General features: G+C 49.1%; 1 protein-coding gene across 1 annotated transcript in view; it reads left to right on the top strand.

The window, feature by feature from the left end:
• The window catches only part of DNAH7 (dynein, axonemal, heavy chain 7), a 150,787-nt gene that overhangs the window by 121,653 nt on the left and 14,575 nt on the right, over positions 1-14,559 (top strand). Inside the window, exons 52-57 of the mRNA XM_015566120.1 lie at positions 866-958; positions 5,500-5,676; positions 8,019-8,180; positions 10,154-10,354; positions 12,011-12,172; positions 14,082-14,267. Of these exons, the coding sequence (XP_015421606.1) occupies positions 866-958; positions 5,500-5,676; positions 8,019-8,180; positions 10,154-10,354; positions 12,011-12,172; positions 14,082-14,267 (981 nt within the window). The remainder of the gene's footprint in view (positions 1-865; positions 959-5,499; positions 5,677-8,018; positions 8,181-10,153; positions 10,355-12,010; positions 12,173-14,081; positions 14,268-14,559) is intronic.

Genomic DNA, 14,559 nt, shown 5'->3' with positions numbered 1-14,559 from the left:
GGAAAGAGGCAGGTCTGTGGGGAACATTTTGTACCTGGGCACGTACTTGTTGCATTACGCATGATGGCTAGATTGTGTCTACGCACGAATTCAAATATTTTGGACAACTCTCTTTGGCTCTCTCCTTGCTAGTAATACAAATATATTTCCAAGAGATAAATATGTTTTGTGAGTACTTCGTTCTAATTTGAAATAGAAATTTGTTCACTCTACTGAAGCGTGGAGGTTTCTGATCGGAGATACTGCATAGCCTTCCCTGACGCCTCAAAGCTACAGCCGTCGCCTTCTTTTCAAGGTTCCCCTCCTGGGATCTTGATTCCTCTCTTCTCGTGCATTTGTAATTGCTCTCTTTCTTTTTTGGCTTTTTTACTATGCACATTCTCAAGTATTCTTTATAAAAAAAAAGTACCAAAAATTGTTCAAAACAAGAAATAACACAATTAATTTTAGTAAAATGCCCTTCTTTTGTAATAAATGTTTATTTTTATACATAGATGATGAGAGAGGCTGGTAGGTACTTTTACATGCCTTTGGAGAAATAAGGGGAATAAGGCTTCATATGCACATTTATTTTCCATAATAGGGATCATCTTGTTGATTGATTACTATTCATATTGAGATTAACTTGCTGAGTTCATGTCCTGGTTTTGATTCCTCTGTGGTGTTCTTAATTTTCTCTTCATTCCTTATTTCATAGCTTTGCCCTGACCTAATAAAACTTACATTAGCATTCTTGATTTCATTTAGTCATTATGTTTTCTCTAAAAAAAAAATGATTTATAAGTCAAAATGCTGTTTTTGTGTTAATTTAGAAATCACCTCCAAAATAATGCTGAATGATTTCCTGTATCTACTGTCGTTTCAGGAGCCACATCACGAGGCTTTTCCTGAAGCGTGGGAGGACAAGATGAATGATTTCCAGAGGATGCTCATCATTCGCTGCCTGAGGCCGGACAAGGTAACCGCCAGCTATGAGAGCAGCTCAGCTCTTTGGGTTCCGCCTCGCTCCGCCCTCAGCAAACCTGGGGTCCTCTGTGCCTCAGAAGGGGGGCCAGGGGTAGGGGGGCGGAGCGCCAGGGGATGACCTCACTTCCTCTTCATACAGCCATTTCCCAAAAGTTTGCATATTTACTAAAGCCACACTAAATTCAGATTACATTTCAGAGCTTTATTTATTTTATGAGGCCTTCTTCTAAAATATGCTTCACCAGTTTCTCACAGCCGACTTACACAACTAGTCAACGATGTTAACTGCAACCTAATATACTAGAATTTCTGGTTCTTCAAATGCTATCCTTGTATATAGTTCTTTGTTGGCCTTTGGAAAATTAATAGGATATTATTTTCAAGACATTTATTATTGCTGACTGCAAACTAAAATTTCAACAATTTTAGTTTTATTTTCCTCAAATAATAAGTCATATAACCAACTATCAGCTGACCTGTATGTCAGCAAATTTTAGTACTCATCAATATTCTGATTTGCATTATGATATGTAATTGTACTCTATTAAAAGAAGTATTCACTTAAGTACAATAGTTCATGTCCACAGAGATACCCATATACTCTGAGAAAATAGAGACATTATTGGGGGGAAAAATTGAAAAAAATATCCTAATTATCCTCTGTTCCTACTCAAGTAAAAGTAATACATCATTATTTCAGCACTTACCATAGTCACAATTTAAGTTGCTAAGGAATATGTGACAATACTTCCATCCTAACAAAACACAACAGCAGGGCTTAGCTGGTGAAACAGTGTTTTTTAAATGTTTTCACCCTTCAGCGCTGACGTGGGATGGAGGCACTCCTTCCTCTGTGCGTCGTCGCCTGTGCAGCGAGCACACGGAGTCCGTGCTGGACTTGGCCGGGGCCGAGTGTCCGTCAGGCAAAGCGCCTGGGGCCACGATACTTGAGGGGTCTGTGAAGTTGTTTTCATTTCCCTTGTGATCAGAAAGTGTCACCCAGCCTGTATTGTTTGTAACGATACCAGAACAATGGTAAAACGTCATTTTTAAGTTGTTTTAATGAAGGGAGGGGCCCAGGATGTGCCCATGGAAGTCTAGGGCAGCCCTGGTCTCCGGTGCGGGGAGATGCCGTGGGTTGAGAGTCAGCGTTAAACCCACGACCGCACTGAAATATCCCGGGGTAGCCCTTGTGGAAAATGACTCCCCCTGAGACTTCAGGGTCCGGCCTGGGAAGTTCCGCCTCGGGCGTTAATAAGAAAGAACAGGAAGTGTTTCCAAGGCTCGCCTGGCTGGCTTCCCCCTTTAGAGCCTTTTATTAGAATTTTCAAAGGTTTTCACTTTGTTTTCTCAGCTAATAAGACTTTTATACTAATATGTCTCCACATGTACGCTTGACCTTCTTGCCTCAATATTGGAAAAACAAAGAACCTTCTGTTCCTGTTTTAATTAAATTTAATTAAAAGCGATTAATGAACCATTTCCCAATTACAGCCGTTTCCTCTGTAGATATCTTTTCCCCGGTTTTATGTTTTAAAAAAAATTGACATTTTAATCTGAAAATACATGGAGCTACCAAATAGGTCAAATATTATTTTCCCGATTCCTTCTCTCTTTAGCGTGTTTTTGAGGGAGCTGGGGAGGGGTTTTGTTTGTGTGTATGTTTTTGTTGTAAAATCAAGTGAGGTTCAAACTTGTGGTTTTATCCTTCTCTTCAGGGGTGGGGAACCTTTTCTCTGCCAAGGGCCATTTGGATATTTATAACCTCATTTGCGGGCCAGACAAAATGGTCCACTTAAAGATTAGCCTGCTGTATTTGGTCAAACATCTAATTAGCTCACCCCTAATGGCGTTGGCAGGGCCAGACCAAATGATTTCCCGGGCCTTACAGGGCCCAAGGACCGGATGTTCCCCACCCGTTAGCTGCTCTAATACTTTAGCCCCATCTTGTAACTCTCCCTCGGTCTCCCCTCGGGTTCCCCTGGCTAAGGGGTGAGTGCAGATATTAACGCTTCTCAGCAAGACTTGCTGTTCGGCCCTCCTTCTGCACACACTCGGTGGGGGGATTGGCCATACACCTTGCTTTGGCCAATAACACGTGAGCATCTGACTCTGTTGTGAGACGTTCCGAGCCCTCTCCTGCCATCGGAGAGGTGGAGTCACGTGTAGAACTGAAGGGCCATGAGCCGGCTGGGTAGCTGAGCCTGCGCAGGGAGCATTAGTTGCCCACACACCCCGGTGACTTCGCAGCGGCAAGAATGAGCTTTTGTTGGGTTAAGCCACTAAGACCCGGAAATTGTTTGCCCCTCGGCACAACTTGGTTTATCCCAAGTGATGCGTTGTCCACATGTACTGTCACCTCTGTCATCCTTAATCTATGATAATAAAAGCATAATATGCTAATTAGACTAGATGACCTTCCAGATGAAGCCAGGGCTGTGAGGAAAGCCAGTGCCGGCAGCCGGGGAAAGGAAGGCCTACTCTCGCACAAATTTCGTGCACCGGGCCTCTAGTATAAAATAACTATTAGTGTGCTCTGACATTAGCAAACCCTCCAATCTGACTGTTTCCAAGTACTCCAATTTCTGATGGTCAATTGTTGATTTCGGAATCTCTATATTTTAAAATACATGTGGAGGTTATGCTTTTAAAAGAGTAGTTTTCCAAAGTAAAATGGTTGTCACATGCCAGAGAAAGGAACCGTGTTGTGTGGAGCTAACATTTGGGCTAGGGCCACCTACATTTTATTTCTTTGCGATATCTAAGTCATTGGATACTAAAATGTCCACCAGGAAAATGAGCAATTGCTTGAACTCTGGTTTATGAAATACTTTATTTGTCAATGCAATTGTTGGGGTCTCCTTTCCGCTGCTCTCCCCTCAAAACCAGCTCCACCCGGGCAAGAGTCCACCGACGCCAGGTTCCCCGCTGCTCGTGTTTGGAAAGGTGTAGAAGGCGCTCACTGGGTCGCCATGGAGGAGTCAGATGGGCTGGCACTGTCCTTTAAGTTTGATAGTCTATAAAGTCCAGTCTACCCTGTTTCCTTTCACGAAGCAGCAGAGCAAATGGGTAAAGGCTGAGGTGAGGAATACTTGGGCCTGTTTGCAAAGTGCAGAGCCCCTGGCCACGGCTCTCTCCTGAACTGTGAACAAAAAGCCAATCAATCCACTTTCACCAAGAAACGTGTCAAATATAAGTCAGTAAGTCTCTCTGTGCTTGCAATATGTGGGAAAACCTAAGTGGGAGACCACAGGCTTCTGTCCCGCCTTTTGGAAGGCGGGTGCCTAGATTAGCCTGTCGTTCTGTTGCTGACAGATTTCACGTCACAAGCCTATTGCCGGCAAGAAGGGATTGCAGAGACCAACCCCAGCTATTGCGTTGCAAACTGAGCGGCCAACAGAGTCCTTTATCTCGGGAGCGAGGTTCAGTTTTAACACTAAAAAGGAAACACAGCCCAGGCTGGTTTGGCCCAGTGGCTAGCGTATCAGGCCGTGGACTGCAGGCTCCATCCTGGCCCTGGTCAGGGCGCTTGCGGGAGGCAACCAATCGAGGTGTCTCTCTCACATCGATGTTTCTCTCTCTCTGTCTCTCCTCCTCCCTCCCACTCTCCCTAAAATTAATAATAATGATAATAATAAAAGAAAAGAAAACTATCCCCAGGGGAGGATTAACAACCCAAAACCCCCGAAGCACCGACATCTGTCTCTGCTCGCCCTCCAGCGCCCACAGGAGACCCGCAGGGGCACCCCTCCACCTCACACTCACCCGCAGCGAGGCAGGCACGGAAAGGCCGGGGCTCTTGTTTTGCTTGTAAAACTACATTATATTAGGAAAGAAGTCTGCCTGGGGAGGGAGGAGGTCACGAAGCAACGTCTCCCTGTGGATAGTTGTTGTTTCTTATCTCGTGAGGAAAGACCAGCTGCGGGAAGGGATCCTAAGGGGAAGGGCAAGGACGGGGCCGGGCCCCGGGGTATGTTCCGGTTCCTGCAATGAGCCCGACATCTGTGCCCGTTCACAGTATCTAACACAGGACATAGCTCATCCGGAAACAACCTTCCCGGCGAGTTTATTCGTCTGTGATTGAGTTTAGGATTTCTGTCGTTAGAATTCCACCCCCACAAAGGGAGGGCCTGGAATTGGGCATCCCCTCATCCCTTCAGTAAACACTTCCTGTGCACCAGCAATGTAGGTGTTCCCTTGTCCGTTGGGGTCTAGGTATCCCGGTAGTTACAAATGTCCTGTTTCTCTTCCATACCCTTCCCATATCCGAGTGCATCTACAGAAATATTGGGAGGGGATTAAAACTCTGATTTAAGCCCAGCGATTCCTCCACTGTCAGCTCCTCACCCTCACTCACATCCACAGCCACACACACGTCCACACCAGGACCAGGCGAACGGCACTCCTGTAAGCGGTGGCTTTGACTCTCCACCGACCTAAAGACCACCTAACTAAAACACCCTCCACCCGGAGCCAATTAGGGTTCAGGCAGATGCGCAATATTCCTTCTAATATGTCCTTGTTCCTTTCCAGGTGATTCCAATGCTGCAAGAATTTATAAGCAGCAAGTTGGGGCGCATGTTCATTGAGCCGCCCCCCTTTAACCTGTCCAAGGCGTTCGCAGACAGCAACTGCTGCGCGCCCCTGATCTTCGTGCTCTCCCCGGGGGCCGACCCCATGGCCGCCCTGCTCAAGTTCGCTGATGACCAGGTGCCTTCAGATAGATGGAGCTGTGTTTGTGTGTGCGCATGCACACGCATGTACATGTGTATTATGTGTGTGTACATTACTATATATACATATGTACTTGCTTATACTTGAAATGCTAAGGGGCGAGGAAAAGGTAAAAAGGTGTCACTCACTCAGCCCTCGAGAGACTTGGGAGGCTGACGGAGTCCTAGGACATTGATATCTAAACGGCCTCACTGACGGGAGAAGTAGCTCCTCATCTAAAACCTAAAACCGGAACGCGGGCTGGGGGGGCCTGGGCTTTGCTTTCCCTGTGGGGGGAGGGGCATCTCTGCAACACAAGGTGCCCCTGTGTGAGCTGGGGTTGACGGAACAGATTCGAGCCTCCCCTTGACCCTGGGGGCCCCTCTCGGCCCCGCTTCTCTCCCAGCCTCTGAAGGCTCCCCCCCCCCCCCCCAACTCTCCTGAACAGTCCTGCCTTCCGTCACTTCGCCAGGTTCCCGTCTGAGAGGCCTAGTTCCAGGTTTTTCATGGTGAAATGGATTTGCTGTCAGTGTTCTTACCCCACATGTCCTAGAACAAGAAAATGATAAACAAGCGATGGGCGTTTTTGAGTTGACATTTTTCCCTTTTGGTCTCATCAAAATACCAGTTTAGGTCATTGTTCCGATGTTTATAAACCCCCATGACCACTTTCACCGAGTACTTTTGCTGTAGCGGTTTCCGCACACGTTCTATTTCATTTTCCCAGCAGTCCCGCGGGGTGCATGGGGTGCGTGAGGGCATCGCCCTGTACAGATGGGTGCTGAGCAGGGAGCGAGGGAGCAGCTTCCAGAGCTCACGCCGCTGACTGGCCCACATCTTCTCCGCTAGGCCAGTTGGCACTTCAGTGCTTTTGCGTTGGCTACACTCAGAGACAAGAGGCCCGAGGGGGGGACCGGGCCCTCCCTGATGGTCAAGGACGTGCTGGGAGGCTGTGTGCGCAGGAGATGAGGTGCGCGGTGCACAGAGGGCCCCGGCCGCCCCCCGCAGGGCCTCGTCATGAAGGCCTCCAGCGGGCTCGGCCGCCGTGGCAGGGTTTTTAGCACTAACGTGACCTGGCCTGACCTTGTAAAGGCCATTCCAGCTGCAGCGAGGAGCGTGGGCTTGAGTGGGAAATGGAAGGAGGACGCTAGCGAAGGGCTATGGGAAGGCCAGGAGCACCCCTGGCGGGCAGGCCCAGTGTGGAAGGGAGGGCAGAGGCTAGGTGCACCATTGTAATGGGACTCACCCTCTGGGCAGCACAACCTTCTGACTCTCCGAGGCCTCCCGGTTCCTCTCCAGGTCTCCTCCCGCCTTACACATTGTGCATGTCCTCCTGCCCCTGCCACAGCTCAGTGCATTGTTTGTCCTGCTGTCTCCGCTTTTCCCAGAAATAGTAGTGTCTGCCTCTGCTCTGTGTTCTGCTGCTCCTGCCTGCTCGTGTGGACGAGCCGTGGACATCACACGGAGCTCACGACCCCGCTCTCCCGCATCTGCCGTCTCCCAAGGCCTCTGCGAAGAGTGTGCAGGTGGCTGCTGCCCTAGAGGGAGCTCAGGGAGACGCAGACCACGTGACCAGAGGCAGCAAGGGAAGGGGCAGGATGCAGTGGGAGTGAATTCCAGGCAAACGTCCCCACAGAATTCTTTACAGAAGAGTTAAGCCCAGCCCGGTGTGGCTCAGTGGTTGAGCATCGACCTATGAACCAGGAGGTCACAGTTCCATTCCTGGTCGGGGCACATGCCCGGGTTGCAGACTCGATCTTCAGTGGATGTGCAGGAGGCAGCCAATCGATGATTGTCTTTCATCATTGATGTTTCTATCTCGCTCTCCTTCTCCCGTCCTCTCTCTGAAATGAATAAAAGCATATTTAGGGAAAAAAATGAACTTTAAAGTGTGTATTAAGGGTTAATTTTTTCCCTCTGAATTTTATGCCATAGCTACATTAGTTAATATATAACTATTCAAAGATTTGGACAAGTTCATCTGTCTATTCATCGTTGTTGTTTTTGGCTTTGGATTTTAGGAGCTGCTGCCTAACAACCAAGCCTTTCCATCTCCTCCTCATGTTAAAAGTCTTCTTAATTTCCTTTCCATCCCGTAGCTCAGCACTCAAGAACCTACAGAATTTTTCATTTATTACCATGACCGTTTCCTACATGAGTTGACTTGCTCTTTACCTAAGTGGTTGTAGGATTCGTATTCAGTAAGGATGTTTGGGGGCCGCGTATGTTCAGACCTTGGAAGGATGCTACATAATTAAATAGCAATATGGCTCGCGGTAACGTTTCCTGTCCTAATGCTATTTCCCCTCCTTTCCCACCTTGCTTATTCTCGTACACAGGGGTACGGGGGAGCGAGACTTAGCTCTTTGTCTCTTGGTCAAGGCCAAGGGCCCATCGCTATGAAGATGTTAGAAAAAGCTGTCAAGGAAGGAACGTGGGTGGTTCTTCAGAACTGCCACCTGGCCACCTCTTGGATGCCGACCCTTGAGAAAGTGTGCGAGGTAAAAAATGCAAGTTTGTTTTCCTGGATTGCCTTCCCTCCGCATGATTAGTGCTAAACTAGGACACACCGTGGAAACCACTCCCCCTTTTGGACCATTGGGAGTGGCGGGTGAGTGAATGCTGGGCCACAGGAGCGGTGGGCTGGCCTCGGGAGCTGCAGGACCAAGAAGAGCGCACAGTCAGGCCTTGCTGGGGCCCTCGTCATAGGAGCCAGGCTCACGCAGAGGCGTGCGAAGCACAGGGCAGACAGCACACCACCGCTTTGTACAGCCCTGGGCTGAACCAACAAAGGAGGCTCTTCAGGTGACATTCACGTGGCCCCTCGAAACTAAAGCACACCACGATACAGCATTTCCTTTAATTCACTCCTCATGCCCGCAGCTAGTGATCCTGCCACCGAGGGTCGGTCTAAAACCAAGGAGCACCCCTCCCACCCCCTTCACACTGGGTCACGGCACTTCCCTCTTTTTCAAAAAGTAAGCCCATTGGCTCAGCGAGTAAACAGAAGACGTGGTGCCTGATTTCAATAAACAGAAAGGAAATGTGTCCTCTCATTACCCAGCCCCTCCGAACTCAGAGAGCCTCACGCTCCTCAACAACCAAGATGATGCTATACCCAGCACTATCCAGGCCCTCATTAACCCACAGGCGCCAGGCGTCCTTCCTACCTCACCCACCCCTTCCCCAGGCACCATGCGTCCTTCCTACCTCACCTACCCCTTCCCCAGGCGCCATGCATCCTTCCTACCTCACCTACCCCTTCCCCAGACACCATGCATCCTCCTACCTCACCTACCCCTTCCCCAGGCGCCATGCGTCCTTCCTACCTCACCCACCCCTTCCCCAGGCACCATGCGTCCTTCCTACCTCACCTACCCCTTCCCCAGGCGCCATGCGTCTTTCCTACCTCACCTACCCCTTCCCCAGGCACCATGCGTCCTTCCTAACTCACCTACCCCTTCCCACTGGGGTGCTCACCATTGCTTTTCTGATAGAGATTTGCAAGTTTAAAGCCATACACCACCAAAAGGACACACAGCAGGGAGTGGGGCTGCGTGGAGAGAGGGAAGGGCCCTGGCCATTGTTCCCAGTTCACTCCACGTCAGGACAGGGCTGGGTGTCCCGCTGGCCTGCAGGCCTGACTGGGCCCCTTAAACAAGTAGCTACTAGGGGTACATTTCCTGCTTCAAGATACACCAGTTCTTCTCGCCTTTCAGAATGCTCTTTTTTTCCTTCCCGTCTTGGTGTAATGCTGACATAGCTGTAGTATGCTGCTTATTCTCACAACATGGCTACAGCCAAAAATAAAAATAAAAAGCAAAACAGGATTATTCTCCGTCCAGCTCTGAGGCAGAGAATTCTTCTGTAAATAGTTCATCAACACCAATAAAGACACACATTTTGGGGGGATGTCTTGGTCTTTACTGTGACCAATTCTGAATTATGTAGCCCCTCTGTATACTTTATAGTTATACTAGAGTCCTGGTGCACCAAATTCGTGCATGGGAGGGGTCCCTCAGCCTGGCCTGCACCCTCTCCAATCCCCCTTGGGGATGTCCGATGCTGGTTTAGGCCTAAACCTAAACAGGCAGTCGGACATCCCTCTTGCAATATGGGAACCCTGGCTCCTAACTGCTCACCTGCCTGCCTGTCTGATCACACCTAACTGCTCTCCCCTGCCGGCCTGACCACCCCTAACTGCTCCCCTGCCGGCCTTATTGCCCCTAACCACCTCTGCCTTGGCCCCCGCCACCATGGCTTTGTCCTGAAAACCAGAAGATGTCCGTTTGACCCAGTCTAATTAGCATATTACCCTTTTATTAGTATAGATGATTTAACTGTATCAAGTCTATTGTTCCTGGGGCAGAATCAGATGTTCAAGCTTTTTTCCTCCAGCCCCTCCCAGCCACGTGATCTGGAGAGTTCTCGTTGATCTAATTGGTGCTTTGGTATCCGATTCCTTTTCCTGCAGGAGTTAAGCCCAGAGTCCACACACCCAGACTTCCGAATGTGGCTGACCAGTTACCCGTCTCCCAACTTCCCCGTGGCCGTCCTGCAGAACGGAGTGAAAATGACCAACGAGGCCCCGAAAGGGCTCCGGGCGAACATCATCCGCTCCTACCTCATGGACCCCATCTCGGACCCCGAGTTCTTTGACAGCTGCAAGAAGCCCGTTAGTACCGGCTAAGTCTTGTTGCCCAGCCCCCGGGGTGGTGGCTGCATGCACCCAAGAAAACTCCCCCTTAAACAGGCCTCCCTCCTGCACTGCAGCGCCCTTGGCATTGATTACTGATTATTGACTGTGCGGAAGTCAATTTTATTAATATTTTATTTTAATTTTACTACCGGCCCCATCCCTGCTCAGCTGGGATCTTGGAGGGTGTCGTTAATAACACAGCCTTCTATTTAGAGAGTTGCTGCCAGCCATTCCCAGCGCGAATCTGCAAGGTTGGGGAATCTTGTTTCAGGATATTAACTGGGCCATTTGCTACTCGGAGCCCTATCTTTAAATTAAAATATAAAAACGTCTCCGTGTAACTATAACGAGAGGCGAATGGCGCTGCTCCCGGATGGATGGGTCTTTTGTGGCAGCGCCGGGCAGACAGGGAAGCCACCCGCTGCTTTTGTGATTAGGATTCTGCGTGTGAGTGTCTGTGACCCAGAATTGTTTCACAGCGTTTCACCGTAATTAAAAATGGAAGAGTTCCGTGTTGAGAGAGGTTGTGAACCTCGGTGAGTTTCTGCCATTACAAAGCTCACAGTCTTGAAGTCGGAATGTGTTTTAAGTATGCATCAAAAGGAAACATTAAAAAATAAAGAAGTACTTTCATTAAACAAAAGTCCTGGCACCTAAAAAAAAGCACATACACTTAAAGCCGAGTCAGGCCTTCCCCCGAGCTCCTGAGCCCTGTCCGGCTAATGTTCGCATGGCCGGGGCTGTGCCGCGCAGGCCCCTCCCCGGTGAGGGCGCGGCTGCACACCAGCTGGACAGAGGCTTTTGGAAAAACTGTCCTCCCTTCAGTCTCGATCCAAAACAAAACCCAAGTCTCCTCAAATTCCAAAGCAGCACATCATGACCTTTTGGTTTTAATTTTTTTTTATTTGGAAATATTTTTAAACTCACAGAAAGGTGATGAGTAGGAAAGTCGCGCAGGGCATACCCCGGCGCCCGGTGCCCACATTCACCTCCTGCTGCCATGTCCCACGCGCAGGTGAGTCAGGTGTGTCACGGCCCCTCTTCCAAGCAGACCCTGCCATGTCCGCCTGTGGAGGGCAGGGCGTGCTCTCGCTCCGGTGCAGCTGTCAGTTTGGTAAATGCCACGAGGACACACTGTTGGGTCTAATCTACCACTTGTTTTCCAAACTTGTCAGTGATGTCCCTACAGCCCTGGCCTGTCCACTACAGGACTGGTCTGGGCTCATGTATGTTTGGTTCCCAGCCTCTCTGCCTTCTTCAGTCTGAAACATGTCCTCAGCCTTTCTTTGGCTTTGATGACACTCACATTTCTTCCTTTTTTTAAAATATATTTTTATTGGTTTCAGAGAGGAAGCGAGAGGGAGAGAGAGACAGGAACATCAATGATGAGAGAGAATCATGGATCGGCTGCCTCCTGCACGCCCCATGCTGGGGACCAAGGTCGCAAGCTGGGCACGTGCCCTGACGAGGAATCAAACCCCGACCGCCTGGTTCATAGGTGGACGCTCAACCACTGAGCCACGCCAGCCACACGATGACAGTGACATTCCTGAAGCATCTGTCTTAACTACAGTCAGTACAGTGCAGAGGGAGGGGAGAGGAATGAGGTGGCACCATGTCTTCCCATTCCAGGCCGAATTCAAGAAGCTGCTCTACGGCCTCTGCTTCTTCCACGCTCTGGTACAAGAGCGACGGAAATTCGGGCCCCTGGGCTGGAACATTCCTTACGAGTTCAACGAGACTGACCTGCGGATCAGCGTCCAGCAGCTGCACATGTTCCTGAACCAGTACGAGGTACCGTAGAGATGACAGCGGGCGGGGCCTGCTCTGCTCTCCATCCCCTTGTGCGTGTGTGTGCAGGGAGCGGGGACCTCTGGCTCGTCCCTGCTCCGAGGCCATGAGCAGCAGGACTGCACCCAGCAGCTCAGGGCGCAGTGCTTTCTTACAGCCGGGCCCCCAACTGCTGCAGGAGGCAGGTAGCATGTCCGTTTGTCTATTAGGGACTATATTTTATTGATTTTGAGGCATACACACCTACGGGCATCTGAAAAGTGATTGTAGTTGTTTTGGAAAAGATTTGAGACTATCATCAATTAGCCAGGCTAGTACATCTGAAAATAATATAATGTAATATCAACTATACCTCATTTTTTTTCTTTTGTTTCTCTTTTTTTTAAAAATATATTTTATTGATTTTTTACAGAAAGGAGGGGAGAGGGAAAAAGTTAGAAACATCGATGAGAGAGAAACATTGATCAGCTGCCTCCTGCACACCCTCTATTGAAAATGTGCCCGCAACCAAGGTACATGCCCTTGACTGGAATCGAACCTGGGACCCTTGAGTCCGCAGGCCAAGGTTCTATCCACTGAGCCAAACCGGCTAGGGCTATAAAGAGCTTTTAAAAATGGGGGAAAAAAGGATAATCATTCAGATTAGAAAAACACCTAAAAGGACAGAGTGGACGATTTAACAAAATAAGAGATGCAAATGGTAAACCCTTTTTACATGTTAATATAAAAAAACAAACTTAAAAGCTGCAAACAATGTCATCGTTTGTCAATATGTGTTCCTGAATGACAGCACTCAGTTTTGTTGAGAGCACAAGAAAGAGAATTCTCTGTACTGCTGGGTGTTTAGGTTAGGTGTTTGTGCTGAAGTTAAAAGAAATTGCAATATGAAAAGTTGTTCCTGTTGCATGCATAAACATTTAAACATTCTGTATACAAGGGACTATAATAAAAAAGCAAGCTAACAGGAGAGTATTTGCATAAATTTGATAAATAAAGGTCAATTCATAAAACAGCTTATGCAAATCAAGTAAAACTATTAAAACTTCATTGAAAAATGAGTTGGAGGCTCACTCACAGCAGGACAGATGTTATTAAACGTATGAAAACATATCAGATGGAGTTCTACAAAAATATCTATAATAATAAAAGCATAATATGCAAATTGACCGAACAACCAAACAGCAAAATGACCGTCCAGCAGACCATGCTATGACACCCACTGACGCCAGGCCAGCCAAGGTGGGTGGTGATGCGATTGGTCAGAGGGCCCTGCCATCGCCCCACGATCGCCCCCACAAAGGGAGGTCCAGGCTACCCAGCCAGTGGCACTGCGGCAGGTGGGCGGGGCCTCCCTCTGTGTGGCAATCAATCACGGAGCCCTGGCCGGGTGGCTTGGCCCTCCCTCTTTGAGGCGATCGATATTTTCATGTACATTTTACTAATTTTCTTTCATCTCTGAACTTCTATTATAGAGAAAGGGCACATAGCAATATTAAAATATTTCCTCTCATTAATTCCCTTTCAATGTGCACCAGGCCACTAGTATGGATATAAGAAGGAAATCGACACTGGTTATCTCTGAATTATACTGAATTTGTTCCGAATGTCACGCAGCTGCGAGAGGTTTCCGAGGATGGGCTTCTGGCCATTTCACTGTGTGCCTGGTTCTTTAATGCTGGGTGGGCGGTGAGTTCCTGGGCTGCTAGAGGAGTTCTGTTCTCTGCACTGACTGAGTGGGGACCAACCACAGAAGGAGAGAGGACGAAATGGGGTGGGGGGAGGGAGGAAGGCCACAGTCAGCAGGGGAGTGTATAAAGGGACACTGTGTTTTAATCTGGTGAACCAACTAGAACCCCAGTGTTGTGGAAGGTGTGACTGGGAACTGGCTGAGACCCTGAGCTCTTGGTTCCAGGAGCTGCCCTACGACGCCCTGCGGTACATGACGGGCGAGTGCAACTACGGCGGCCGGGTGACGGACGACTGGGACCGCCGCACGCTGCGCAGCATCCTCAACAAGTTCTTCTGCACCCAGCTGGTGGAGGACCCGGGCTACAAGTTCGACTCGAGTGGCATCTACTTTGCCCCCCCGCCTGGTGAGGTAAGTGTGACCTTCTGGGGACTCTGAGCGGTAGACATGGAGGTGCTCTGCTAGGGGAAAGGATGGTACCAGAAGTCTTGTCTCCTGTTAAACCGTGTGTGAGCTCCCTTCGGTGTCATCAGGACAAAGCACACCCTGGCATAGACACCGTGGTCTCCTGGGGCTGTGGTGGGAGGGGAGCAGAAATGTCCCTAAGCCAAGAATGGCTTCCTCAGTGACCTGAGGCTCTATCAGCGTGAAGTCAGTCCTTTGGGTAAAAAGCCATTGTCCCCAATTGAAAAGGGAACACACA

The sequence above is a fragment of the Myotis davidii genome, unplaced genomic scaffold (assembly GCF_000327345.1).
Source record: "Myotis davidii unplaced genomic scaffold, ASM32734v1 scaffold221, whole genome shotgun sequence".
NCBI classification, from domain to species: Eukaryota; Metazoa; Chordata; class Mammalia; order Chiroptera; family Vespertilionidae; genus Myotis; species Myotis davidii.
This window is presented reverse-complemented; position numbering and strand designations above follow the sequence as displayed.